The sequence below is a fragment of the Lissotriton helveticus genome, chromosome 12, assembly GCF_964261635.1.
Source record: "Lissotriton helveticus chromosome 12, aLisHel1.1, whole genome shotgun sequence".
Taxonomy (NCBI): domain Eukaryota; kingdom Metazoa; phylum Chordata; class Amphibia; order Caudata; family Salamandridae; genus Lissotriton; species Lissotriton helveticus.
The window spans coordinates 366,343,106-366,370,432 of NC_136073.1; the positions used below are offsets into that span (position 1 = coordinate 366,343,106).

Below are 27,327 nucleotides of genomic sequence, written 5' to 3' on the forward strand. Positions count from 1 at the left end.
TAACCCGGTCACGCCGGCCTTGATCGCTGGCATTGGAGAGCGGAACCAGCTCAATCCGTCAGGCCTAACTATTGCGACAATGCGGCGCCATTTTAGGTGTCTTCCGATGTCGGCGCGTGGAGGGCTGAAGTCCTGCTAAAAGTCTTCACATACGGGTCCACAGAACCAGCTCAGGTCAGGCATCCGGAGGGCTCCACATATCGTGGGACATCAGGCTCCTCGTTTTCCGTTCAAGTAGTATTGCGAGTACATCGGGAAAAGGTCGTAGTCGCTCTCCTGTATTACGGAGCTCCAGGTTAGGCGGCCATTCCCACTGCCGTCCAAGCCACGCCCCGACCTATTGCATTTCTAATGCTTGTTTTGACTTTGTTCAGCCCCTGTATATAAGAGATATGCATGCTCTCTAATAATGTCAGATGTGTTGGTCTGTCCCAGTATTTAAACAAATAACAATTTAAATACCACTATTTTGTTTTTTCTTTTATAGCACTTTAGCACTACTCACCCCAATGCATGGTGTCAGAGCTCTTTACTTCACACACACACATTATACATTGATAATAAATCATGTGTGTAAATTAGTATACGGGATGTGTACATTAGACAGTGAGGGGTTACAAGGTGTAGGAGCCATATGTCCTTCATAGCTCATTGTGCTATACTTGAAGGATTACAATTTATGAACTGCAATTAACAAAAGGATCTCTGTGTTAAAAGCAGTAACACATTTACCCATTTACATAAAATAAACATCTGTCATCTGCTAGTTACATAAGGAGCTTTGCAGAAGGCGTATTACCCCTTTATGCTACTTTGATTCAAAACTGGAACTAGACAAAACACATAGACTAAACACAGATCTCTCCAACAAATATGTTGTCCTCCAGAGTTATCTTCCCATTATTATTATTCCCCGAGATATAGCTGCCACACAAAAATCTCTGCAGCAGGTGCCTAAATCCCATAAGATATTTTAAAATACAGACTTTGCAGCCAGATTTAGTACCACGTGTCTTCTTGATGCCAATTTGTTTGTGACAGGGTTTTAAAAAATAAGTATATAATTTGAGGCCCAGATTTTGGGTCAAGTGGCATCAATTTTTTGGCACAACCCCATCGCAAAATCTCATTTGTTGACTAATGTAATGCGCTAAAATATACTCATGATAAACCTGCTAAACATATGTGAAGTCTTAAGATCGGATGTCCTTTCCTGTGAGGTCATGGGTTATGATGCCACTTCCTGTGATGCCATGTGCTATGTCACGCTCTGTGATGTCACTTGCATGCCTAATTTGGTTAGTTCCCCCCCACTTTTTTTTTTAGGACTTGTGCTATGGGTAAATGCTTTATAATGTCCCAGAAAAACGTTTTAAATTAAAAGGCTTAGTTTCTGCCAGCATTGTTTAGTCTCTTGGTAGTTCGTTAGGTAAATCCATGCACTCTTTGTAGCGAATGTCACTGGTTCAAATTATGTTTGGGTCACTCTACCTTTCATAATTCTCAGATTGTTAAAATGAAAGCCCCCAGAGTTAAGGTGTTTTAGCAGCTTTTAGAAGCACTGGGAGGCAGTGAGGTTTTTGTGTGGACTGGAGTTGCCTCTCCATGGCTATTTCTGCCTCCTACCCTCTGCTACTCCCTATCAATGTGCAGACATCTAGTACATTAATAATTATAAGGTGCTTGAATGCAAGACATGGTATCCAGGACGAGTCAATAATTATATACATGACTCTAACTGTAATACTAGACTGAATAAGCATTAAAACCAGTAGTATAATAATAAATATATAAATATATAAATATACATAAATGCATAATTGTAATGGTGTCTAAATAAATAGCAATTCCATATGTACAATAACAGTCATATCAAAATCATTATTTAATCAGTTCACTTGTATATATATATATATATATGTATTCTTAGGGGTGTGTTAGGAGTTCATTACAACATGTCATATCTGCAATAGAATGTATGAGTAGAATGTGTAGTTGTCATAGTTGATTATAGGGTCTTTAGAATGTTTTCACATAGTGGGGGTCATTCTGTGCGACTACTGGTTGGAGACAGGTCGGGGGTCATTCTGTTGAATAAACCTCGAGTTAACTGGTTAACTGCTATAACTCTAGGGTCCTGGTGTTTATTTAACATACGTTTGCAACAATATTGCGACTGGAAAAAAAACTGGTGAAATATGCAAGCGGAGTGGAGCTCAGAATAAGGAAAAACTTATCGGGAATTGGTGCCAAAATGCCAAAGCAACTATTCCCCTTTCCATAGCGGCAAACTTGTAATGGTGGAATAGTACAACACCCCATGACATTTGGAATAACAGGGGCCGCACTGTCGCTGTTTGCACCGCAGCACACCCTTAACTAGGTGCTCTGGGAGCAAACAGGGACTGATGTGTTATATTACAGATAATGCGCTGATCCAAAATCAGCCACAAACTTGTGCGAGTGGCTACCTACCTGCACTTCAGAGGGAGACAGTGTCTGGTGAGGGACAGTACCCACCTGCAGGGGAATTTCTGGCACACCCTTTCCCCCACAGTTCAGGGAACGCCCTTGGTGCCATGTCCCCATGCAGACGAGTAAGCACCCATGCTAGCGTGATCTTTCTTGCTGAGTAGTACACATTGTCGTTTGCTTCCCCTTCTGTAATTCCAAAGTGCCCTGGAGGTGCGAAAGCGTGCGCACACATGCACATTGGACCCCCGCGGCTCTTTATATTATACAGCACTAGGGGCCAGATGTAGGAGCCTAAATACCGGTCGGTAACGGCCGATTTCGATTTCGGCCGTTACCGACCGGTATTTAAGAATTGGCATGTAGGGGCATAATTTTACAGAATCGGTAAATTTACCGATTCGCTAAATTTACCGATTCTGTAAAATACCGAATCAGTATTTTTACCGATTTGGTAAATCCCAGATGTAGGTGGGACTCTTCTGAGTCCCAAAGGCCCTACAAATTCGGTATTTTAAGACACAATCCAATTGGGTGTTAAAATACCGAATTCAGGTGTGCATGCACATGTGTGCATGCACACCTAGCCATGTGACAGACAGACATGCCCTTAGGGCATGTCTGTGTGCCACATGGCGCACATGCCTATTTTTGGGGTGTCAAAGTGACACCCCCTGCACCCTTGCAAAATTCGGTATTTACCGATTCGGTAAATACCGAATCGGTATTTCCCATTGATTGCTATGGGCTTCACAGCCCATAGGAATCAATAGGGAATACCGATTCGGTATTTACCGAATCGGTAAATACCGAAATCTAACGATTCGGTATTTCAACATCTGGAAATACCTACATCTCCCCCCTTCATATTTACCGACTCTTAAATACCGAATCAGTAAAATTCGGTATTTAAGAGTCGGTAAATATGAATTACCTACATCTGGCCCTAGGTGCGTTATTACCACGTCATGAGTTTCAAATAACTCCTAATGAGGCCTGAAATTTGTAATTGGGATGTAGCCATGTGGTCCCACCGCTTCATCACTGTCCTATCCCTCTCTCCCTTGCTTCTCTTTGCTCCTGTTCCTCATACCGTTGATAATATTTCCAGGTCCTTTTTTGACTTAGACCTTAAATGTGTGCATTTCTCAATTTCATTGATTTTTCCACTTTCCAACGTAGTCTGAAATTTACCAGTACTGTATTTTACCACTTCTCTGCCCTCTTTTTGTTTGAATAAATATCCCATTATTCCCCGTTTCTCCTGTGCCTAATTTTCCATAATCTTAAAGCCATCCAGTTTTTTATGTTATTGGTGAAGAGATCGAAAACCTTTCAATGAAACAATAATATAGACACTTTGAGTGAATGGAACTGAAAGGAACGAATGAATGACAATGGCCAAGTGTGCGTTTATCCTCTGCTATATAAATAAAAACTATTTTTGGCATATACTAGCCATTATTATGTGTCTTTGAAGCGATTGAAATAATACAAAGTAAATAACAGTGTTTTTTCATTGCTAACATGCTACTCTGCAATACATCATTGATACGCATATTAAGTGACATCCCTTTATATACAACACAATGCCACTCTTTTGAAGCACAGACTTATTAAATGTTTTATGCAATTGAATGTTTTTTATCTGGTCCGAGTAATCTGTCCGATTCTCGAAACAATAAGACACCAATGTGTTTTCTATTATTCCTGAAAGCGATTTCCCAATGCCTACGTGTCCTTGCTCTTTCAAACTTTAATAAAATGCAAAGGTTCTTTAGAAATACGAATCTCTTACTTGCCATTGAACTTTTGAGGGTGCTTGTCATTTCATTCATTGGATGTAATTTGTTTTATATGTAAAAGTCTATTATTTTATTTTGAAACCAACTCAAAGAAAATGTTTCGAATATTTTGAAGGCTTAATCATGGAGCACTTCCTTCAGCTGCTGCAGATTTTCCTACAGGGCCAGAATTCCTCCTAATCAACACGTAATGTTTGCTTTTCTACACACAGCAACCAACTTTGTCAGATATGACCATGTACGAGATGAACTTTTCCCTCCTGGTGGAGGACATGCTGCAGAACATTGACCAGCCTGAATACCGGCAGATTATTGTGGAGGTAGGTCCATACAATCTGTTAAGGATTAAAAATGACCCCAGTTTAAAAGTTCAGGAGGAAAACCTAATAAATATGTTCAACTGATCAACAGGTAGATCATGCAGTTTCCAGCAATCTTTCAAATATATCATTTTTCTACACTAAATGTTTTTAGAAAGTGGCGACCAATTATGTCCTCATGACCAGCTGTTGTGATGTGGTTATGGGAAGTCGGTGAGAAAAGCCAAGTCTTACTTCGCACTCCCAAGTACAAGCAGCACAGCACTCCCACATGCGAAGAAAGAAGGCCCCTAAAAAGGGGTTTCACTCTCATAAAATGAGGCACATCAAAAGACAGTTTTCAGAATAAAGCTTGGTGTTTTGTTTGTACAACACTCTCTAATAGAAAGGCTTTCCCAGATGTCAAATGAAACAATATGTAAATATATGTATATGCACTAGCAACAATAACGTTACAAGTTAGCAAATGCAACTGTTAACAGCATCAGATACAAATGCAAGCTGATAGTAATGATAATAATACTGGACGTCCACTACAAGAAATAAGCACTGTTAAGGAATAAACCTTATCAAAGGAAAGCATGAAAAGATATGAATATATATACACAGAATACATCAGATGATTATAACCAAGACTTGAATGTGCACGCAGACACAATCCCACATCACAATGCCACTAATCAGAAAAAATACCTCACTGGCTGCAATAACTTCATCTTAGCCCACACCAGACTGGGTGATTCACAGCCCTGGGGTCAAGAGACTCTGCATGCCGGGAACTGCTACACTGAATAGACATGTCTATCCCTTCAGGTCAAAATCTCTCATTCCAAGTCAAGAAACCCCAGTTTTATAATCTCAATGCACTAGACGTTTCCGAGAAGACCTCCTCTGCGCCAATTAAACTTACTGGAGTTGGCTGAGCTCCATGCAAGCATTCCAAATGCAAAGGAGTTCTCATGTATTCTCCTGTGCGCCCACACGTTCCAGCCCCTTCTCTTAGTGAAGCTTGCAGAAGTAGAAAACATCACCAACAGAACAGAAATCAATCTTGAATGTGGGGGCATGCTTGTGTGTGCAGAGCTCAAACGACCAATTCAAGATGGCATGAGGGCATGTCAAAACCAAAAGTGAATAAAACTTCCCAATGTTCAACATAATTTACATTTGGGCACCACTATCTAGAACACTACACTCTGAAACAGAGAAGCACTTTCCACATATTTCTCTCTCTCATGCTTTCAAACGCATTTCCCACATGTTCTGTTCCTGGAAAAGCTGTTCTACTCTGTGAAACACTCCCACTCTGAGGATACAAGTAGACACAATATTAAATCACAAGGAAGAGTGAATTAAAACACATGAATTCCATTAAAACAATAGTAGTCAAAAGTCTTCACATGGTCCCAATACATGGAAGTGCCTATAGCATTAGACACCATCACTTAACTGAGAGGTTAATTTGCAGAATGTTTGCTTCCTGTACCATTAGAGAGTGCCATAGAACAGTGAGGTGACAATCAAAAGCCATAGTTATGTAGCTCTTGCTGGTGATCCATTCTGTATAATACCCGATTTTCCTTCCTCTTGTATTTCCAATCTCGTTGACTTCTTTCGACCCTGACCATTCCTTGTCTGGACTTATATTCTATCCTCAACCTCTTTTAGTCACTCCTTACAGTCAGTAACTGAACAGTGAACCTCCCATGTTTCCCCTTTCAGACACATCTTCTTATCTAGCCACTGCTTTATTCCACCAAGCACACCTACCTCTTTGAGTGCTCCCATTTGCCTGCATGCTGCCATGCTGGTTGTTTGGTGATCCGTTTTATTGTTTGTTATGTTTGGCAATCTTTCTGACCTTCCTTCCACTTCTCCTATGACGTGATTCCAGCAGCAGCTGTGTCACTCTTCTTCCGTTCACTAAACACATTTTTGCAAGGAGAGTTGATCAGCCTCACCTTGTTTGCTGTCATAAGGGGCTTCATGCTGTAGTCATGCTACTCCTCTTGTCTTTGAGTACAGTCATGCCTACCTCTTTCTCTACCACTTTGAAGCAGATCCAGGGACAGCGTCTATTTTTTGTCCCATATCCATAGTGTAGTCAGTGATGTTAGAAAGTGAAAAAATCAAGAACCACATGTTGTAGCTTCTTTCTTTTTTGAAGTTATTATTGAATGTCCTCAAGTCTTGTATACAAATAAGTCCAATCAAAACCAGAAAAAAGTCAATAAATCATGTGACACAAATGCAAACATTATTTATTTTCTCCTGGGTGGTAATGCTTTTTTCCTTACCACCACTGTTAGCTGGAGGTCAACAAGAAAGTCATAGCAAACTCATTTGTGGATGTTTCCTCACCGAATGCTCTATAAATGATTAGTTATTCGTATCAAAAATTCGATTTAAGATCTCTCCTCTTTAAGAAGGATGGGCCTTCCAAGGATTATCATTTCACTGGTGACTTTCACCTGTACAATGACACGTGGGACTGCTCTTCCGTATTGGGCTCTTGACCTTTCTCTCTATCCACAGCTACAGAAGGACTGGCACTTCTACATAAAAGAGTCTGATATTATTAGCTTGTTGGTGCACACAAAATGTACACAATCCCTAAAAAATTGTGTAGATCTTTACTGAAAAGATTTGCACAATTCTGACAACATCGGGCAACATTGTTTGAATTATTCCGTTATTTCAATCCCTTTTTTTCCATCGCCACTTGGGATCTGAAAAGTGAATGTCATTTATGAATGACTTTACAGCTTAAAGTTGTCTTGTTGGTGTTTTATCCATTGTCCTTTCGCGGATATTGAAGCTCACCAAACTGTGATTTTGTTTTTGTTCCAGCTGTTAATGGTTGTATCCTTACTTTTGGAAAGAAATCCCGAGCTCGAGTTTCAAGACAAAGTGGATTTGGATAAACTGGTGACAGAAGCATTTAATGATTTTCAGAAAGACCAGAAAAGACTAAAGGAAACTGAAAAACAGGTGAACAGATGAGAAAATATTATTTGGGCAATTGTATTTCATTTAAATAGAAAATGTTCGACTCCAGTCATTAATTTAAATGGTTGATGCATAGGACCCACAACTGACATTACCTATACCCAGTCGAAAGTACTGAGAGCCTCATTAGATGGTATAGTGCAATATTACAACAAAATGACGGGGTCATTACGAGTACTGGCATCTGGAATGTCTGGTAAGTTGCCAAAATCAGTTTTTCTGCCAAGGACGTAGCTTCGAATGTTGGGGTTTCACACCTCCTTTCTCGTTACCCTGATTTCACTAAGAGTTTATGACTTGTTAATTTTTTGGATCAGGAACATATATATATATATATATATATAACACCCGACACCTCCCAAATAAAGTTTTTTTTTGGCATGGTAGTACAGTCTGTTTGTCTGCGTTATTTCTCGTTGTACTTATTTCACATATATATTACCTACTGGCGGTCGCCAGTAGGTATATATAGTTAGGATTTTTTCTCTATGGGTTTTTTGAAAATTCTATGTCTAATAACTTTGGCGTTTGTGGACGGAATTGGCTGAAATTTTCAGGAAAATGGCACATTTTGTTTCTGAGCAGCCCTTGAAAATTTGGGGGGGGTTCGTCCAGTGGGGGCCGAGAAAAAAGGGGGGTCCCAAAACGTGTTTTTAACATTGAGTTTTCCATAGGGCGGTTGGCCTCACTTTTAGCCCGAACGGCTGAATGGATTTGCACGAAACTTGGCAAAATTGTAGGGACTGGTAGCCCGATGTGCCTTTTGTAGGTCTCAATATATGTGCTCCAGTGGATTTTGAGAAATTAACGTTTAAAAAAAGATATATATCTGTAAGCGCGGACCAGGCAGCGCTCTGGTTCGCGGACTTTTCGCGCAACGGAGCTTTGTGAAGCGAAGCTGATTGGTTCTCCGGCGTCTGTCAACATTCCAAACAGTCCGTAGCGGCCGCCATCTTGTCTCTCGGTAGGATCGAGAGACAAGAGGAGGTCAAAACAAAGGGGGAAATAACTATAAGGGGGCATAGTAGATCCTCGCTGACCCCCTAGGTTTGATGTGGAGGTTTTAAAAGGGCCCCGCGGGGCAAAAAAAAATAATAAAAATAATAATTGAACGGCTGAATGGATTTGCACGAAACTTGGCAAAATATTAGGGACTGGTAGCCCGATGTGCCTTTGCTAGGTCTCAATATATGTGCTCCAGTGGATTTTGAGAAATTAACGTTCAAAAAAAGATATATATCTGTAACAGCGCTCCGCTTCGCGTAACGGAGGTTTGCGAAGCTGATTGGTCATTCTGTCACTGGGCTATAGTTGGGCTACATCTGGCTGATATTTGGGCTACATTTGTTTTTTTGTGTGTCTGGCGGCCATCTTTGGGCTACATTGGGCTACATTGGGCTTCATTGGGCTACATTCGGCTAATTAGCAAATAGCTCATCGCAAACTAGGAATGGTAAAGAATCGCTATTTATTCCTTAAAGTTCGCTATTTAGGAAATGCAAATAACTTTGATGATACATATGGCGGTTCATCTCTAACAAGATAAGAAGCATAGGGATACATTTATGATGACTGGCGCATCACCAGGGATGTGTTAGTCATTCTGTGCCGCTGTTCCGTCACCTATGGTGTGCTGCATTTACAATGCGGCGCATCATGGGGCAAAAACAGCACAGATGCGTGATGTATCTGTGCCGTAAAGGTGGCGCATTGCTGGAGTTGTATCGCAAGTGTGATGAAGCTCCAGCAAGGGTCGGGGGTGCCCCTGTCGCAGGGTTTCTGTTCTCACACAGAACTGTGGACAGAGGATTGGAACCTCGGCGAATGCATTGCTGGAGTTGTATCGCAAGTGTGATGAAGCTCCAGCAAGGGTCGGGGGTGCCCCTGTCGCAGGGTTTCTGTTCTCACACAGAACTGTGGACAGAGGATTGGAACCTCGGCGAATTAGGGTGTCCCAAAACTCACGTTAGTAATCAAAAACTATTTAGCAAGCTAGGTACAGTGTCACATTGGATATAACAAACTCTCAATGTTTAGACAATCCAGAATATGAACTTATAGTACCTCAGGATACGTGGAACTCATGAACAGTCGGTCGTTATAGATTTCTTAGAAACCAGAACATGGAGTTAAGAAGAACAGATGTGTATTTGAAATGTTTATTTACTAATGCCGTCTTCTCAGGCGTAGTACCTTAGATAATAAAAGTACACATATTATCAGTAGCAAAATTACCAGCATAGTTACTAGTACATAAAAAGTGAATGGTGATAGTATGTTAACATGCTGTAAATGAATAAGAGTTAGCAACACTTATAAGCAGCCGCGGGCCGTGGAGGGAGTTACGGTGAGGCAGGGAGGCGGGGAGGGGGAGAAGCAGGGTGGAGAATACAAGTACACATATTATCAGTAGCAAAATTACCAGCATAGTTACTAGTACATAAAAAGCGAATGGTGACAGTATGTTAACATGCTGTAAATGAATAAGAGTTAGCAACACTTATAAGCAGCCGCGGGCCGTGGAGGGAGTTACGGTGGGGCAGGGAGGCGGGGAGGGGGAGGGGCAAGGTAGAGAGGGCTCCACCCTGCTTCTCCCCCTCCCCGCCTCCCTGCCCCATCGTAACTCCCTCCACGGCCCGCGGCTGCTTATATCTCACCCTCCCTAATACACATATTATATTATTTGCTAAGAAGGTCTCTTTGTGTTGGTTTAGGGCGTGCCCATACTTTAGTGTCTTAGATTTGAAGGAATCACATCAGCATACACCAGCTCTCTCTTCATGTAAACCGCATCAACTGTTGTGTATGTGTGTTCGGCAAAGCAATATAAAACCCGCCTCATGCCCAGAATTGGCAGAAGTTGCACTTATGTTATGAGTATGAAGTCGTGGAGATCAGACCTCATAACAATTCTGTATCGTGTTGTTCTTGAAACTTTAGCACTCGCTGTACAGATATAGTTTAACAAGTAAAGCAGATAGTAGACCAATAACATATTATTCTCATGTAAACCACGATGAACTACTAGGTGGAAAGCTAAAGCAACAACTAAGTGTCGTGTGCAGAAGTTGCAAAAAAGGAAAAATGGCGTTTAAACCGGTAATGAGCCCATGCTAACTTAACACGGTGTAAAGATATCCAGGACCTAGATGACACCTCCTCATGATCCGGAAACGAACTGAATAAGATAATAGAAGTGCCATCTCATGAGAGCAGATTGCAAGTTTATATGTGGACGGTCCGCAAGGTAAAGCATTAAAAACTAGGAAAATTCAATGCTAAAGAAAAATAAAACAGCCAAGTACTTTATCGAGTCTTAAGCCAATAGGCAAGGTAAATAATAAAAACTTGACAAATAAGTCAATGAATTGTCAATGAAATGCTAGTACTCAGCATATCAAACATGAAAAAGGTCTATGACATAACTGTGTATGCAAAATAAGCTGCAACAGCCTCCAATAGGAAGTCACCGTCTTCATCCGAAAACAGTTCAGCCATCCAATTTAAAAGCGGAAAAGAACATACGTGCTCTCCCAGCACCGGATCCTCTATCACCATCAGAGGACAGCTCGGTGGGTTTTCAAGAAAGCTCTGTTCCAAGAAAGACTGTGCTGCCGCCAGTAAATTCCAGGGACCAAGTAGTCCATGCATCAATGCCACAGCCATAATCCTTTCGCCAGGACAAACCAACTCGTGAGTAATGATAGGAGTCATCAGCTGATTAAAGTCGACGTCAGGAGAAACCGGTCCGCAGAGACACAAATCAATGGCCCAATCGAAATCACAGGTCAGGCAGTGAAATACAGGCTGGACACAGGTGAAGTAGGAGAACCGAAAAGATAATCCATATGCCGTGCTTAATATCGCCAACGGCATTGTGCCATAATATTCTAGCATGCGATTGCGGAACAGTGTCAGCAGCTGCAGGGTCGGAGGTTGCATAGGAGGGACATCCATATTTAAAAATGTAAAAAAGCACAAGAGCGTCCGCTGGTAATGCAAGTAAAAATGCCAATCCACGAACCAGAGTGCAGAAAATACAATGAAAAGAAGCAGGGATGACTCCAAAGATTTTCTCAAATGAAGTCACGAGACCACTGGTAACAACTTTAAAAAAGTGTGCCAGGGATTTTGTGGAGGATGCGTTAAAGATAGTCGGAAACATGTTGCTGAAATTGAAAGGCAAACCTGTGTACGGGTGTTCGCTATGTGAAGTACGAAAGTTTCACGGGCCGAACTCAAGGCCACCTCTCTCTGAGACAAAAGAGCTCTTATTCTTGCCATGCCGTTGAAACGTGTCCCAAGGTTGGTATTTGTGGCCAGATTGAAAACTCCCTATGTTCATGTGTGGGAGGAAATAGAACATTTCTGCAGCAAATAACCCGTTCACTTACTGTTACGATAAAAGGAATACTTTTAATTAACTCAGAACAATCTTCATTATTGAGCATCAAATAACTACCATTTTCCAACAACTTGAACGTGGGGATGATAGCAGGAACTGGCGTGCCTTGCAACACGCAAGCCATATTTGGTCGGTGTTTGTTGCATGAATCGTGTAACTGTATGTGCCTACACATTAGTGAATGATCTGGCGTCTCAGTGCATTCCTCTCCATTCAGATAAACTTCTTGATCATCTTTGAAACATCTGTATGTGTATGGAAGCGACCAGACCTCATGAAGAAAAGCACTACCTAAAGGTTCATAACGACCTATTGGTATATATTTCATACAATTTGAAAACTTATATAAAGCAAAAGGCAGCGTTATTAAACCGTGGATAAGGCATGTTGCCAAAAAACCCGCAATCCTCTGCTGATGATGTCACTGAGCATGTCATGAATGATGTAATATGTGACATCATCAGCAGTGGATTATGGGTAATGGTATCTCTAGTTTACTCCCCTATAGCTGTCTTTCTTTTAACATAAGTGTGTGTTTCCTTCCCTTATACTTACTGTTTTTGGTTCGCTTCCAGTTCGCGTACCAGCGAGCGAACTAGGAAGCGAACTAAGAGAAATAGAGGTTGGCACAGTTCCAAATATTGTACCAATTTTTTAATAACGGGGAGGTAGTTCTGAAAAGAACTTTTTTTTTTTATTTTTCTGAACATTTTTTTACTGTTTTTGAATTTTTCGGAACAGTTTTATATTTTTTTGGGTTTTTCTTGGAGGGGGCAATGAAAACGATTCATTGTAAAGGGCTCAACAGGAGCAACAAAACAAAAAAAAGAAGTATTTATTATTTTGGGCGTTTCGGACAAACTTGCATATGATAGTCAATAGCTCTGTTGATCAGAGTGATGCTTTTTTCTCCGTAGGAAATGAATCCATCGCAAAATGCGCAGGTGTGTTTTACATCACCAAATCTCATTTGTATATTTGGCACCATCTCCCTGCCCTCTGGTCCCGTTACTTCCGGTACAACAGATCTTCTGGCCATAATAGGGAGATTATCTAGGTCGTTCCGAAACTGTGCAGCACTGTAGTTGTTAGGATGCCACCTAGTCATATGGCGATGCATTGTGTAGTTTCCGAAACTGTATTTTTTGTCGGTCCCTCTGGACAGTCTATCTTGACATATAAGGCAAGTTACGTATCTTGCATTTACTTTTTTCTGACCTTTGGGAATTTTAAAAAATTGCCAAATGAAGTTTTCTTTCCGGTGAGACGTCTTGGGCTGCTCAGGCAAAAACTGCCTCTCTTCGTGCTCGTCCTCCTGTTCCTCTTCTTCTTCTTCTTGTTGAATTACAACTTGAGCAGGTGGTCCACTCTTCCTTGGATGTGGTGGAGGTGGTGGGGAAGCACCAGCTGAAGCTACTAAAGAAGCCATTGCTCAGTGATCACAAAGGGTCTTTCTCTCACAATGATGAAAGTCAGAGTGAGGAAAGAAGGAGGGATTTTCATCATTTGGGAAAAACAAGAGTTCTCAACCAATCAAAAGTGTTCATTTTAGATTATATGACCTAGTCTTACATCATTAGGAAACCAAAAGTGAAATGAACCAATGAAAAGTGTTATTACCAAGTCACATGACTTGCTGTGTTTACGTTAAGCGCTTTGCAGGGCCTCCCGGTTTGCTTCCAGAAACCTGCGCTTTGCGACTCGCTTCGCGTACCAGTTCGCTAACGTAGCACGTCATATGACGTATCACGCGACAACGTGAAACGTCATGCGGACGGGAGGCGTCACGATGTTGTTTTCTAACGCGGCACTTGCGGTAAAGAAACGTTTACCGGCTCGCGGTCTATTTCGCGGCATCAAGGTCAGCTAACGGGAAGCTTCCCGATTCGCGAAGCGGGAACGAAGAAAAAAAAATATTTAAAAAAAAAATTATTCATAAACATATAAAATATATTTTTGGATTTAAAGAAGAATACATTTTACAGCTACAGATATTAGCTGTTAAAAAACCAATGAAATTCACAGAAAAAACCATAGGTTATAGACCATATATAGTTAGGAATTAGCATTTACAAAACCTTGAAAATTCACTGAAAAAACCATAGGTTATAGACCATATATAGTTAGGAATTAGCATTTAGAAAACCTTATTTTACTCACACAAAACCATTGAAATTCCATATATAGTTAGTTGCACTAACTATATATCGCGCACCCGCAATCCACTGCTGATGATGTCACATATTACATCATTCATGACATGGTCAGTGACATCACTGATGACATCACTGATGACATCTCAAATGACATCACTGATGACAACATCCAGTGACTGTATGTTTCTGTAAAGTTAAAATATGTCTTCGATATTGAAGAATGAGTGGATGTATAAGTGTCTGGATGAAGGATTTAGTAGGTGCGTGACTGACTGTATGAGTGAGTGATTAAATGTGTCTCACTGAATGCATGGGTTAGTGACTAAACTGTCTTAATTTGTGCATCATTATGTCTGTTGTGATGTAAACTGCTGCATGTGTTGATCATTAGCTATACGAGAGGCTATATGTGTTATTAATTGGTTGCCCAAGTATTTCTATGGGAGATTGAGTTTGTGTGGGGGTGGCTGGGAGGTGTGTGACTCTGTGTATAGATGTGTGAGCAGTTGATTCACTAGGTGTATGAGTTCAAGAGTGCATGTGGAAAAAGCTACATGGGCGGTTGACTGTGTGCATGAGTGTATTGATGAGTGAATGGATATCTCAATGCTACATGTCATAGTAAGTACATATGTAAAACACAGTACATGTGAGAGTTGGCATATATAAATAACTGTGCATGAGAGCCACTGAATGTGTGAGTGGCTGTATGGATCATTGTGAACTTGTATCAGGGATTGTATAAGAGAGTAAATATGTGTTAGTATATGTTTGAATAAGTAAGGTGTGTATAACTGTATAGTTGAGGAAATGGAGGTGAGATTGTTTCTTTGCATGACTGACTAGGTGTGTGAGTAACTCCATGGATGAGTGACAGTGTGTGAGTGTCTGTATACACTGAGTGTATCTAAGGTTATATTAGAGTCTGAAGAGGTTTATCGTATTAGCACAAGAATGATGTCAAATGAGATGTCATCAGTGATGTCATCAGTGATGTCATTTGAGATGTCATCAGTGATGTCATCAGTGATGTCACTGACCATGTCATGAATGATGTAATATGTGACATCATCAGCAGTGGATTGCGGGTGCGCGATATATAGTTAGTGCAACTAACTATATATGGAATTTCAATGGTTTTGTGTGAGTAAAATAAGGTTTTCTAAATGCTAATTCCTAACTATATATGGTCTATAACCTATGGTTTTTTCAGTGAATATGTATATATATATATATATATGTGAAATCAGTACAACGAGAAATAACGCAGACAAACAGACTGTACTACCATGCCAAAAAAAACTTTATTTGGGAGGTGTCGGGGGCTGACTAATGCTCACCACACAAATAAGATCGTAATGTGGGTGCGCTTTATAGATGATGTTTTCATCCTATCGGATGGTGATGAGACATCGTGGAGTATGTTACGACTCTGAACAGTAATCCCTATAACATACAGCTGACTGTGAAATGGATCCCACATGATATTGAGTTCTTAGATGTGAAGCCGCAGGCGATGGGTGATTCCATTCAAACCACTGTATTTCGCAAAAAGACTGCCCGTACATCAATCTAGCTTGGCAATAGTGGGCATCCTCACTCACTGAAATGGAGTATGCCATACAGTCAGCTTTTAAGGGCCCGTACGATCTGTTCAGCTGATGTTTTATTTGAAACAGAAGCCAGGTCTATGAGTTTAAGGTTTTCTCAGAGAGGATATCCAGAACAGGTGCTCATAGAGGCAAAACAGAGGGTACTGACCAAAAGTAGAGGCCTGTTGTTCACAAATACACAGGTAAATTACAGAACCACACAAGGAGATATAAGTAAACAAGACCAGATGATCAGGTTTTTCATGGGTTATTACATGGAACATGGCTCTATCACTTCCCTGATCAAACTGAATTGGCACATATTACAACATGATGAACATATCAAAGATATCATAGGTCAACATCCGAACATAACATATCACAAGGGATCCATCGTTGGGGAATATGTTAACTAGATCTATATTCTATCGAGAACCAGATTGGATCGCCAGTGGAAATCAGGGTTTCAAGAAGTGCGCTACTTGCAAGACCTGTACATTTGGAGCCAACTGTATGACCTTTGAGGGCAGAATTTGTAGAATTAGGTAAAGGATCACATGTGAAACTGAGTTTGTGATCTATGTTTTGGAATGTGGTTGTGGTATGCAATATGTGGCCGCACTGTCAGCAAGGTCAGACTCCGGTTCCTGCAGCACATCAGGGCTATTAAGCATCAAGATAGAGCATACCCCATGGCTTAACATTTTCGAGAGGGGCATCAGTGCAATTTGACATCCTTACTGTACTATGGCATAAAGCATATCAATGTTCATCCACGTAGAGGTAACAGGGAACCGGAGCTGCATTTATGTGAATCGAGGATGATTGTCCTTTTGGACACCGAGAAGCCATGAGGCCATAGCCTTGATGCGGAATTGCTTGTTCACCTATTTTGAATTTGTATCTGCATCTGTTTTTGAATCTGATGGGTAATATGTTGGTGGATTTAGAAAACTTGCAGTTTACTTGAGATCTGAAAGATGTAATTGAGCATGTACTGGATTTTACCCAATTTGATGCACAATACAGCACTTGCACTTTACTGGATGTTGAGAGGGATAGACAGACGTTTTTATCACAACATCTTGGTATAATGTGTTTCATATCATAGTTAGAGTGATAATGTCCAGTCTCATATAACGGAACATGTGTCCTTACAAAGGAAATGTATTGAGAATATAGGTGTTGGCATTGGCATAGCATTGGTGCAGATTCTAAGCCTGGAAAAACGAGATTAATGTAATTGGAGAGACAACTCTTTACAGGTAGCACTAGCACTTTTAGCTGGATATAACAGATTACTCTGGTGTATATCCCATGTAAATGAATTTTCACTTAGGTGCAGATATACAGAGATGTCCTTGTGGAGAGTATTATTTCTAAATAGCAGTTGCACATTAGATACGATATCTAGTAAGATTGTTTACAAATAGGCATTTGCACTTTAGGTGTACGCAGGAGGGTGGTGTAAGTACGGGGACACTGTTAACAAGCAGTTTAAAATTGTGGATGTTCTTGAAATAGTGTTTACTTTAGGTGGTTGTTGTAATAGCCAATGGGATACAACAATAGAAATTGTGAGATAATGAGTTGCTCTCATATAAAAGTGGATATGGACTGTGTATACCGCTAACTTATTTCAATATAGACCATAAATATGAGACATATGGATATCCATTCTTTCAAAGAATATCCTAGTTGTCAAACATATGCAGTCTAGGAGCCTAAGGAATGTGGTTTACATATTTTGCTCGATGGAACAGTACTTTATATTTAAGAACTAAACACCTCAGGAAAGGTGCAAGCTATCATACCATGCTGATGCTTGGGAATTGTAACACCAGTGTGTAGGTGCGACACAGTTAACACAAGTCTCTTCAAATGGCAATTTAATTATAAGGCTATTAAAATGCAGAGACAAGTTGCGAAGCCTTACGTAGATATCACCTCTGGAAATATGGTTTAAATGTTTCACGTGTGGACCAAGAATGAAATGCAGTTTTAAGCAAATTAACAGCCTGATTCATCAAGCTAAATTGCACTCGCAAAGGGCAAGATTCTCAGAATCTTGCCTTTTGCGAGTGCAATTTTTGCATTTGGGATTCATCATCCCAAATGCAAAATTCGCTATTAAAGAATTCGCACATTTGCGAAGAATTGCATTTAAGGAATCTCTATTTGAGGTTCCTTAAATGCAATTCATGAATCATTTTAAAATTGCGAAATTGCAATTTTGGGCCGCTATTTACCGAGAGGTCAGACCTCGTGGTAAATAGCAAAAACTTAGAAAAATGCATTTAAATGCATTTTTCTAAGTTGCTTGTTACACACACACATGTCCTTTGGACATGTGTGTGCGCAACACCAATGTAGATTACATTTCAGGGGTGCTACAGGGTGTCCTTTGGACACCCCTGCACCCTTGAAATCGCATCCTTATTTGCGATTAGCTAATTGCTAATCGCAAATAAGGAATAACTCCCCATTCATTCCTATGGGCCTGTAGGCCCCCCATAGGAATGCATGGGGAGTTATTTCTTATTTGCGATTAGCAATTAGCTAATTGCAAATAAGGAACATGTAGGAATCGCAATATTTTTTGCAATTCCTACATGAATCCCGTTTTGCAAGTCCTTAATAGCGATTCCTTATGAATCGCTATTAGGGGCTCGCAAAACGGGAGAATGATGAATCAGGCTGTTTGTTACTTGATAATTTGCAACTCCAAGACCAAGAATGCAATATATTGAGATACTTGACATTTTGTAACTCCAAACTGTCTGCCGCCTTGAGACTGGACAATGTGGCAGGCATTCTAGATGCTGTTGATTGGAAATGTGCTAGGATCATGTGCCAAACCTTTTTTTAACACAGTGGTTGTGGGTTATGGGGTTGCCCGGTTGAAGGAGTAAGAAGAAATGCGTAGGCGTCCTGTGGTGGGTGTTGCTGAAACATATAAATAAAATATAAAAAAATACATTTGGTACATGGACTAACCTGTGTCACCCACTATTGACCCATCCACTTGCTTTAGCCTCTGGGTATAGTTTTCAGACCTCTTGAATTTACAACAGGTCTGCAAAGGGACAAGTCCCAGGAAAACCTACCTACCTACCTACACACACACACACCTCTCTCTCTCCCTCTCCCTCTCTCTCTCTCTCTTCCTCTCTCTCTCGCTCTCTCCTTCTCTATCCTTCTCTCACTCTCTCTCCTTCTCTCTCTCTCTCCTTCTCTCTCTCCTACTCTCGCTCTCTCTCTCCTACTCTCGCTCTCTCTACTTCTCTCCTCTCTCTCCTTCTCTCGCTCTCTCCTTCTCTCTCTCTCCTTCTCCTTCTCTCTCTCTCCTTCTCCCTCCCCCCCCCAGGCTTACCAAAAAAAAGTTAGTAAATCTGTACCCTAGAAGTACTCCTTGAATGGAAACGAATGTAATACTGCAATAGTAGGCCTGGAAAGCTGCCCCAGTCTCAGGTTTCAAAGCACACTATTGGCAATCAAACCCCCAAAGGTGAGGGAAAAAATGCGGACAAATAGTCAAATCATTGGAAATCACTCAGGGTAGGAATTCCAGTTTGTTGGACAGGCCCCACGAAGGGCTCGCTCCCTCCCCGCATGACAGGGCCCAGACACCGGCTCTCCGGGGGCTACCCGCAGAAGCAACCCGCAACCCGTCCCCTCCGGGACGCCTGCTCCCGGATATCTCTGTGTCACGGGCCCGGGCCCCCGGCAGCCCCATTGCCCGGCCCAGCCGCCATCTTGGACACTGCACCACGCGGCCGCGTGGCCTCAGCTCGACCCCAACCCTGGGCCCGGCCAGGCCCCGCCATCCCGGCACCACCCTCCATCCAGGAGGTGAACGGACCACTTGGCAGGCTGATGGGAGAAAGAAGTGTCGATGGCTCTCCCCCGCCAGGTGCCGATCGCCCCCAGCCTCCCCAGGTGCTGGCTCCACCCCCCTGCTGGGTGTCTGGACTCCCTCATCCCGGACCTCCCGACCTCCCAGTGCGAGGGTCCGGACATCAAAGGGCGCCAGACCTATAACTGAGGCAGCCCCAGAGCAGGAAGGCAGTTGTATCCTGGAGTCGAGAGACACCGAGAAGAACTCATCCTTGACGGACTGCTGGCGCTGCCGCAGCCCTGCCTTGTGAACTATTGTCCTGCCTGCTGGCGCTGCCGCGGCCTTCTGCAACCTTCATCCTCGTGGGACCTGCTGGCGCTGCCGCGGCCCGTTGTGACCGTCATCTCGTTGGGACCTGCTGGCGCTGCCGCGGCCCGTTGCCACCTACGACCTCTTCGGGACCTGCTGGCGCTGCCGCAGTCTGACCTGTCCGAACGCCGAGGATTGTGAGCTACCACCGTTTCACCTCAGTACCTGTAGGTACCAAGACTGTCCCGCTACCCCCTTTCCCTAATAGAGACTAGAATTGAGAGGATCATCGTGTCCTAATCTCCTTGTATCGTACCACCTTACTCAAAGAATTGCCTATAAAAGGTGTTAAGCTGATCTTCGTGTGGCGTCCATCTGTGGGGGGGAAGTTACTCGTCTGTACGATCGCTGGAGACGGCCCTCACCGGAGGCCTCTCCCCTTGTGCTCGGCCGACCCTCCAGGTCCCCGTCTAACATTGGTGGCAGCGGCGGGATCCGAACCAACGCGTAACCGTACAGAGAGTAACTCACCCTACGACTAATCCACAATGACGACCAGAGAGAGCGGATCTGCAGAGAAATTCCAGATGGAAAAACTGGAAGAGTACAACCACCGAGAGCTAAAACAATTTTGCATAGAACTAGGCATTGCTACCACCGGTCTGAGCACGAAAGAGGACTTCAAACACGCCCTAGAATCCTGGGCAGAGACGAATACCGCCGAAGCCCCGGAACCAAACACCACTCTGACAGAAGAAAGGAGAACGGATCTCTCCCGGGAAGAGATCCGAGAACGAGAGAAAAATAGACTTCACGAGTTAGAGCTGGCATGGCTCAAATTAGACGGAGAATTGAAACTGGCAGAACAAAAAATGAACTTAGAACACTTACGGCTCCGAGAAGAGCGAGAGGAGAAGCAGAGACAGAGAGAACTCGAAGAAAAAAGACTGGCATACGAACACGAGTGCAAGCTAGCGGAGATAGAGATGCGCAAACAGAACAAAGACCTAGGGGTGCCCGAACAACCGCGCCCCCCAGGTACTACCGAACAGAAGGTCCACATCCCCAAAGATGTGGTCCGGGAATATTTTCGGAACGACGACATACAGCAGTGGTTCAAGGCCTACGAGATCGCCATGACTGCCCACCGGATCGCTCGAAGTGACTGGGGAGCCGGTCTATGGGGGAGATTCGTCAATGAAGGCCGTGATGCCCTGCTGCAGCTTCCGGACCATCAAATGACGTCCTATGACCACATGAAGGCCGCCCTCCTCAGTCGATATGGGCTGACGCCCGAGATGTACCGCCAGAGGTTCCGCAACTGCACCCGCATCCCGGGTACAACCTGGATAGAATATGTGAACTATTTCAGCCGAGCCTTCGAGGGATGGATCAAGGGTAGCAACGTCACAACCTACGAACAGCTCTTCAACCTCATTGTGTGGGAGCACCTCTCCAACAACTGCTTCGTCGAGCTCAGGCAGCACCTCCTCGACAGTAAATTGACTGACCCCCGGCAGCTCGCCGCCGAGGCTGACCGATGGGAGAGCACCCGAGTGGCCCGAAGTGGGCCCAACGAGCAGAACAGAACCAACCAAGGTCATCATCGTCCCCGAGGAGGAGGAGGAGGCCCGGGCCGGGGGAGAGACGCCGTCCCAGCCGCTCCCGCAAACTACACCCCGCCCCCGGCCGGCCGGGGCAACCCCCCGATGCGCCCGGGGTTCCGAGCCAACGTTACGTGTCATCGATGCCAGCGAGTCGGCCACTATGCCAGTGACCCGACCTGCCCAAAGAACCAGACCCCCGGGCCCCGCCAGGTGGCTGCCGCCGCCCTAGGAGAAGAGCAAGTCTCCGAAGGATCTGAAGAGTACGAGCAGGAGCAGCCCGAGTGGGAGCCTGCCGCCATGACCCTGGCCTGCCTAGGGGGGAGAGACCTGATCCCGCGGGCTCCCCTACCAGCCAACACCAGGAAGTACAGCCAGTGGGTGAACATAAATGGGCGTAAGGCCGAAGCCCTGCGTGACACAGGGGCCAGTGTGACGGCCGTCCGTTGTCACCTGGTGACCCCAGAACAAATCCTGCCAAATGTTCTTTGCCCCGTCCGATCGGCCGACAATTCGGAGAGCCTGTGTCGGATGGCCTGCGTCCCCTTCGAATGGGGAGGAGTGTCCGGGATGCTAAAAGTGACTGTCCGCGACGATGCCCCCGTGGACTGCCTCCTGGGGAACGATCTCGAGAGTTCCCCGTGGGCAGCCGTTGAAAGAAGAGAGCACCTGGGGATGTTAGGCCTCCCGGGCTGGGCGTGCGTAACAACCCGGTCCATGGCCGCCGACACCATCCCTAGATCGGAAGAACCCGCATGGCCAGCACCTCCTCCCCCGATCGCTCCGGAGGGAGACTCCATCCCTACCGACAACCCGGAACAATCCCAAGAAGAGCCCGCTCAGCCCCAAGACCTTCCGGACCTGGCTCAGTGGCGTCAGGAAGGGGGGCCCACCCAAGAACAATTCCGGCAAGAGCAAAAGACATGTCCCTCCCTTGAGGGACTGCGACAGCAAGCGCTCGCCCAGAGCGCAGGAGACACCGCAGGGGCCCACTGGATCTATTGGGACAATGACCTACTGTACAGCGAACAAAGAATAGCGGAGCTGGGGGCCAGTCGAGTGCTGGTGGTGCCCCTCCGTTTCAGAGACTTCCTTCTGAACTTGGCCCATGATGTCCCCCTGGCTGGACACTTGGGGCAAGACAAAACATACAACCGCCTGGTGACTCACTTTTACTGGCCGAAAATGAGAAATGACGTCTCCACCCACTGCCGGTCCTGCCCGACCTGCCAGGCCAGCGGGAAGAGCGGCCGCAAACTCAAGGCACCTCTGCAACCATTCCCCGTTGTGACCACCCCGTTCGAAAGGGTGGGAATAGACATTGTGGGGCCCCTGGACCCCCGAACAGCACAAGGGCATCGATTCATCCTGGTCCTGGTGGACCACGCCACCCGCTATCCTGAGGCGGTTCCCCTTCGAACTGTAACAGCACCAGTGGTAGGTCGAGCCTTAATGGGGATCTTCTCTCGAGTGGGCTTCCCCAGGGAGGTCGTCAGTGACAGGGGCACGAACTTTATTTCAAAATATATGAAATCCCTATGGCAACAGTGCGGAGTCACCTACCAATTCACAACCCCCTATCACCCGCAAGGAAACGGACTGGTCGAGCGATTCAACCGCACTCTCAAGGGGATGATCATGGGGCTGGAAGAACCCCTACGCCGCCAGTGGGACGTGCTACTACCGTGCCTCCTCTTCGCCTACCGAGAAGTCCCCCAGAAGTCCCTCGGCTTCAGCCCTTTCGAACTCCTGTACGGACACCCTGTTCGCGGGCCTCTCAGCCTCGTTAAAGAAGAGTGGGAAATGGCCCCCCTGAAGACCCCTCCAGACGTCTACAAGTACCTCCTGACCCTCCGTAATCAGACCCGGCGATTCAGAGAGCTCGCCAAAGCCAATCTTGAAGCCAGTCAGGAGGACATGAAGAAGTGGTACGATCAACATGCCTCCTCCATCGAATTCGAGCCTGGCCAGCAGGTATGGGTGATGTCCCCCATCGAACCTTGTGCCTTACAGGACAAATGGACGGGGCCCTTCAAGGTGATCGAGCGTAAGAGCCCCGTCACCTACCTCATCGACATGGAATACCCCCGGAACCCCCTCCGGGTCCTCCACGCCAACAGACTCAAACCCCACTTCGTGCGTTCGGAGCTCAGCCTGCTGATGGCTACAGACAGTGGGGCGGAAGAGGACTCTGAGCCCCTCCCTGACCTACTGGGGGCCGGGGAAAAAGATGGTTCAGTGGACGGGGTCCGACTCTCCGAGGCTCTGACCCCGGAGCAGCGCCAAGACTGTCGGGCCCTCCTGCTGCAATTTGCAAACCTATTCTCCCTCACACCCGGGGTCACCCCCTGGTGTCTGCACGATGTGGACACTGGCGACAGTCCTCCTATCCGACACCGGCCGTACCGAGTACCAGATCGGGTACGCACCTGCATCCAAGAAGAAGTCTCCAAGATGCTCGCACTCGGAGTCATCGAACCCTCGGACAGCCCCTGGGCCAGCCCGGTTGTACTGGTCCCCAAAGCTGCGGCCCCGGGCACCACACCCGAGCTCCGGTTCTGCGTCGACTATCGGGGTCTGAACGCTGTCACCCGAACCGACGCTCACCCCATCCCCCGAGCCGACGAACTAGTTGACCGCATGGGGGCGGCCCGCTACCTAAGCATCTTCGACCTGACGGCGGGCTACTGGCAGATCGGCCTCACCCCCAGGGCACAAGAACGATCCGCTTTCTCCACCCCAGATGGACACTACCATTTCAGAGTGATGCCATTCGGCATGAAAAACGCTCCAGCCACGTTTCAACGACTTGTGAACCAGGTATTGGCGGGCCTCGAAGAGTTCAGCGCCGCATACCTGGACGACATCGCGGTGTATAGCCGCCACTGGTCAGACCACCTCCGCCACCTCCGAGGGGTCCTGCAGGCCCTCCAACGGGCCGGCCTCACAATCAAGGCCAGCAAGTGCCAAATCGGCCAGGGGTCCGTGACCTACCTCGGACACCAAGTGGGGAGCGGTCTGGTGGCCCCCCTCCAGCTCAAGATCGCTGCCATCCAGTCCTGGCGCCCCCCCGTAACCCAAACCGAGGTCCGAGCCTTCTTGGGGCTCACCGGATACTATCGGCGGTTCGTAAAGGACTATGGCAGCAAAAGGTGTTAAGCTGATCTTCGTGTGGCGTCCATCTGTGGGGGGGAAGTTACTCGTCTGTACGATCGCTGGAGACGGCCCTCACCGGAGGCCTCTCCCCTTGTGCTCGGCCGACCCTCCAGGTCCCCGTCTAACACAGTTCATTGTTTTTCACTCACTCTGCCACTCTAGACAGAGGATCTGATGTAGGGGTTGGTAGACGGAGTAATGGCAGACAGAGCGTCAGAGGACTTTACGTCACCCACCCTGCATTTCCTCCGCCCCCATCATGGCAGTTCTGTCAATGTAGGAAGAATTTGACGGTCAACCCCGTCAAGCATGAGGTACAGCCCTCAAACTTTCCAAAGATTTTGTTTTAAAAAACAAACTCCTAAAGTGGGAGTTTGTTTAAAAAAACCACAAAAAAAACGAATGACCCCCCACAAACGCACGTCATTTTTCTTTTTTACTGTCCCTCACTGCCAGCATATGCGACAAACCGTTAAAAAATTGAAAAAAGCTATCTGACCGGCCACACTAAATAGGGCGGATGGTCGGATGGCTTACCTCCAACATCTTCTACTCTGTTAAGCTGTCTGAGGACGTTTTGCACCTGCAATCTGCCCAACTCACAACCCAGGCGGACGGAGCTTAAATTTGGGGTACAGAGTACCCCTTCACCATTGTCAGAATACCTTTTCTATCAACTTATAAATCTGCCAGAAAGGACCACGTAATGGAAATAATTGCTGACTCTGCTCCTCATGGGACTAGTCCATCCTGAACCTTGGTCATCTCACCCTTTCACCCACCAACCCGCTGCTTTTTTATTTGTGAAATTTGAGATTCACACCTCACCAAATCTCAGTGACTAAGTTACCCCCTGGTTTCTGCTCCAGTATCTGCATGCCTTTATCTGAAGTGGAACGGCATTTATATTCCAATTCATGCCAAAAACAGACCTTGTAGAAAGAAAAATGTATATCAGTCATCCACTGGGGGGTCCTGATGATGTGTCTTGAATCAAAGGATATGTTACGGATGGAGACCACTGAAAAAAGTAGTCCTGTATATTTACAGTCTTTTTAAAGTGCTACAAACCACCAATAATTATCTCAACAAGTTTGTGGAGTGGAAGGGCAGGGAGACGAGAATCAGTTAATCTCTTTGGCAACTACTATGAAACGTGCAAGGGGATGCGGACGGTGTACTGATGTTTCACTGAACAGACGAAGTGTGTTGTCTCTGAACCTGGAAAAGCACTGAAGTACAAGGGTTAGAAAACAAGAGGCAGTTTTGGGTGTATGACTGGAAAGAATGAGTCGAAATCAGGCAGTGTTAATCCAGTCGACAAAGGTTACTGAGATGGTTGTAACCTGGAGTACTGAGTAGGCAATATTGTAATGCCCTAATATCATAGCCAAAATATTGAGAACCAAGATATTGAGGCGGTAAGTGCATTCAGGTAAGTATAGATTTAATATTATTAACACCACACCTGTGTACCTTGCAAATAAATATATCATCAAGGTACATAGGTGTGAAGTTAGGTACAGTGCTTACTTTGTAAAATACTAAGTGCCAGGGCCCTAAATTCATCTCAGAAACCCAGAGCAGGTAGGTGCTATTGAAGGCCAGGGTGTTGAATACCAAAGCTGCACAGTTTTGATTCCACCTCATGCCTCTTTAATCCACCACCAGACAATCCCTGACTCTTTGTTTTACTCTTGCTAGTTCTTTTACATACCCGCCTTCTCCCTTCGTCTCTATTTCTCTATTTTTGTATATTCCTCCTTCCCCCATTGTGTGATTTTTTTTTTCTCTTTTGTTCTGTACTCAGTCCGTTGAAGAAAACGAAGTGCAGGTCCTCAAGTGCCAGTGGGCGCCCCCTACAACCAGAGGCTCAAATTAATAAATGCATATACCTATGAGACAGAACTTGTCACTTCTCTGTAAGAACATTACAGTGGTGTTCAGCTTCCCATTTTCTAAATGTAATCAAATATAATCTGAGTAGAAGGCTATCTCCTCCAGTACTGTGCTTCATATCAAAGAACAGAGCTTAGTCTAATATAATGATCAAGAATATAACGTAAGATTATAGTGAGGATAGTTAACAGCATTATATAGTGAGGATAGTTAACAGCATTAACAAGGTTGAATGCTGCATCTTTCAACTGGCACAAATCATCTTACAAGAGAAGGTCTGCCAAAATTGCTATAAAAAAACCTCTTTAAAATGTCAGACTACTTTGAGAATTTGAATACCATAGAACAAAAAACCATGTAAACATTCTAGATATACTGAAAGGTATGGGAAGAGTTAACGTAAAACAATTCCTAAACAAAACGCTGTAGGACATTAATAAAGTCTCCACCCCAATTGAAAGGACACATTTCTGATCGAGACTATACCTAGCTAAAAGCCAGACCGTAGACATATACTGGTAATCAGATCCTTCAGAAATGCTGATTCATGAGACATAATTAACTATACCCTGTTCCAAAAAAAAAAGACTACAAGAAAAACATTTACCTTTTGGGGTTTGATGTGATGCACTGAGTATCTAAAGTTATGCCCAAATGTGAGTCCCTTGCTCACTGTGTTCTGGTTCAGAAAGGACTTGGCTTGGCAGTTTAGTCTGGACTGTTCCTATTGGAGCAGGGTCAATTCTGATTTGCATATAGCTG

At 44.7% G+C, this 27,327-nt stretch overlaps 1 protein-coding gene across 3 annotated transcripts in view; it reads left to right on the top strand.

Annotated features, from left to right (window-relative positions):
• PHKB (phosphorylase kinase regulatory subunit beta) overlaps positions 1-27,327 on the top strand; it is a 1,437,099-nt gene that overhangs the window by 1,396,631 nt on the left and 13,141 nt on the right. For all 3 annotated transcript variants that reach the window (XM_078669366.1, XM_078669365.1, XM_078669367.1), the window contains 2 exons: positions 4,490-4,597; positions 7,448-7,588. In XM_078669366.1, coding sequence (XP_078525492.1) covers positions 4,490-4,597; positions 7,448-7,588 — 249 coding nt within the window. The remainder of the gene's footprint in view (positions 1-4,489; positions 4,598-7,447; positions 7,589-27,327) is intronic.